Source organism: Malus sylvestris, chromosome 10, assembly GCF_916048215.2.
Source record: "Malus sylvestris chromosome 10, drMalSylv7.2, whole genome shotgun sequence".
NCBI lineage: Eukaryota > Viridiplantae > Streptophyta > Magnoliopsida > Rosales > Rosaceae > Malus > Malus sylvestris.
The window spans coordinates 28,758,244-28,760,792 of NC_062269.1; the positions used below are offsets into that span (position 1 = coordinate 28,758,244).

The 2,549-nt window shown below is 34.9% G+C and overlaps 1 protein-coding gene across 1 annotated transcript; it reads left to right on the forward strand.

The window, feature by feature from the left end:
- LOC126584419 (S-protein homolog 24-like) lies at positions 1-462 on the forward strand. The gene has a single exon (XM_050248810.1). It carries the CDS (start codon positions 1-3, stop codon positions 460-462), a length of 462 nt encoding a protein of 153 aa, XP_050104767.1.
- The last annotated feature ends 2,087 nt before the right edge of the window (positions 463-2,549 follow it).

Sequence of the window (2,549 nt, forward strand, 5' to 3'; positions counted from 1 at the left end):
ATGAGAGCCTTCTTAAGCCTCCCCATTTTCTTACTACTTGCAATCTCAACACTTGTTCTGTCTTCTCCATCCTCTGCTGCACCTCTTGGTCCGCATTCTGGCGACTACCTCGTCCAAATTCGGAACGACTTAAGTGGTGGCGGGGCCACCATTTTGGAGGTCCACTGCAAATCCAAAGGCGGAGGAGATTTGGGTAGCCATTGGATCAGCAGTGGCGAGCGTTTCACCGTACGTTTTCACAATGACAGATGTGTCTCAACTGAGTACTGGTGCAAGTTAAGCTGGGATGAGCACTCCAAATCCAAGAGTCATGGCGGCAACTACCGCTTCTTCAATTGCGACGAGTCGTTTCTTCAGTCATGTGGTTTCCAGGAGTGCACTTGGAAGGTTCAGGATGATGGGATATATTTGCATGACCTTCATGGATTACAAGATGTGAAATATTATAACTGGCAGACGTAATTGTTATGGAATTATTTCTGTTCTACATGAGGATTTAATTAGTTGGAATAAAACTATATATTTATATTTGTATTTATATATGGTTGTAAGCAGCAGAATTGTTATTTGTTGTTTGTTGCCACTGCCACTTGAGATATAAATCATTGGGCCTATTTTAATTTTATTTATTATGTGCTCTTGTTTCCCAGCTTTTATATCACAACAAAATAAATTTTAATATATTATTTATGTTATGATTGTTTATATCTTATATCATTCTATCTTTTAACCGGGATACACAACCAGAAATGCTAAGAATCACTTCCCTTTTTTTTTTTTTTTTTTTTTAAAAAAAGAAAAAGAAAAAAGAGGACCAGTTGGTGGCTTCATCAGGACAGTCTATCCTTTCGAGGGCCGGGAAGGCTTACAGAAACATTTCAGTATTTCCCTGATGTATAATATAGAGTTCACTCTCGAATATGCATTTTTTAGATGAGGGACAACTTACTAGGTACTTTAAATTACTCAATATCAAGAAACTATAATGATCTTGATGAATCTATTCTTGATATGGAGTGTATTTAGCATGTGAGGTGTGAAGAAAACAACCTCCTTTTATAATCTTTTAAAATAAAATCATAATCGAATACACCTCCAATCTTATAAGCCCCTTTAAAATTTTGATTAAATACACCAAACTTTCTATAAATTTTATAAACTCCTTTAAAATCTTCATTAAATATAAATTTTGCAAAAAAAACATTACAAAATGCGGTACACTAAAAAGTTTCTTTTAAAGTTTTGCGGTTTTATTTAAATTTAACCAAGAATTGAATCCAAAATGTAATACTTTTTTTTACATTAAGAAATCAATGTCTAGATAATCGGATCGTTGGAAATTCAACAGCTCTCAAGAAGCCATCTCATCAAGCCGTTGGGCTCAGACGTTGGACTGCTATAGAATTTATCGGACACTCACCCAACTTAGCGCGTGTATTACAAGCCCCTGACAAAAAAATAAAATAAAACGGATGATTGACGTCAACCTTACCCCCTAGCGCAAGTCTAGGCTCAAGATGGTGGACATCTGGCGGGTTTGTATTGGCCCACCACTTGCCCTCCACAGATGGGCAGCTGAAGGTGGTTTTTGGACTAAAGGGCAAGTTTAAAGCCCTTTCCTTACCTTTTGGGGCATGACTGGACTTGCAATACAAGATAAAAAGGCCGAAATCTTAAAATCCCAAATGAATACAAAAAGCCCAATACAACAAAATAAATTTTAATACATTATTTTATGTTATGATTGTTTATATCTTATATCATTCTATCTTTTAACCGAGATACACAACCAGAAATGCTAAGAATCACTTCCCTTTTTAAAAAAAAAAAAAAAAAGAAAAAGGAAAAAAGAAAAAGAAAAAAGAGGACCAGTTGGTGGCTTCATCAGGGCAGTCTATCCTTTCGAGGGTCGGGAAGGCTCACAGAGACATTTCAATCTTTCCCTGATGTATAATATAGAGTTCACTCTTGAATATGCATTTTTTAGATGAGGGACAACTTGCTAGGTACTTTAAATTACTCGATATCAAGAAACTATAATGATCTTGATGAATCTATTCTTGATGTGGAGTGTATTTAGCATGTGAGGTGTGAAGAAAACAACCTCCTTTTATAATCTTTTAAAATAAAATCATAATCGAATACACCTCCAATCTTATAAGCCCCTTTAAAATTCTGATTAAATACACCGAACTTTCTATAAATTTTATAAACTCCTTTAAAATCTTCAATAAATATAAATTTTGCAAAAAAACATTACAAAATGCGGTACACTAAAAAGTTTCTTTTAAAGTTCCGCGGTTTTATTTAAATTTAACCAAGAATTGGATCCAAAATGTAATACTTTTTTTTACATTAAGAAATCCAACGTCTAGATAATCGAATCATTGGAAATTCAACAGCTCTCAAGAAGCCATCTCATCAAGCCGTTGGGCTCAGACGTTGGACTGTACAAGATAAAAAGGCGAAATCTTAAAATCCCAAATCAATACAAAAAGCCCAATAAAACCCGGACCATTTTCTCTGTACATATGTTAAGCCGCATCTCA

Bases quoted from the DNA above. Each gene is read 5' to 3' on its own strand.
- LOC126584419 (XM_050248810.1), top strand. From the start codon at position 1: ATGAGAGCCTTCTTAAGCCTCCCCATTTTCTTACTACTTGCAATCTCA.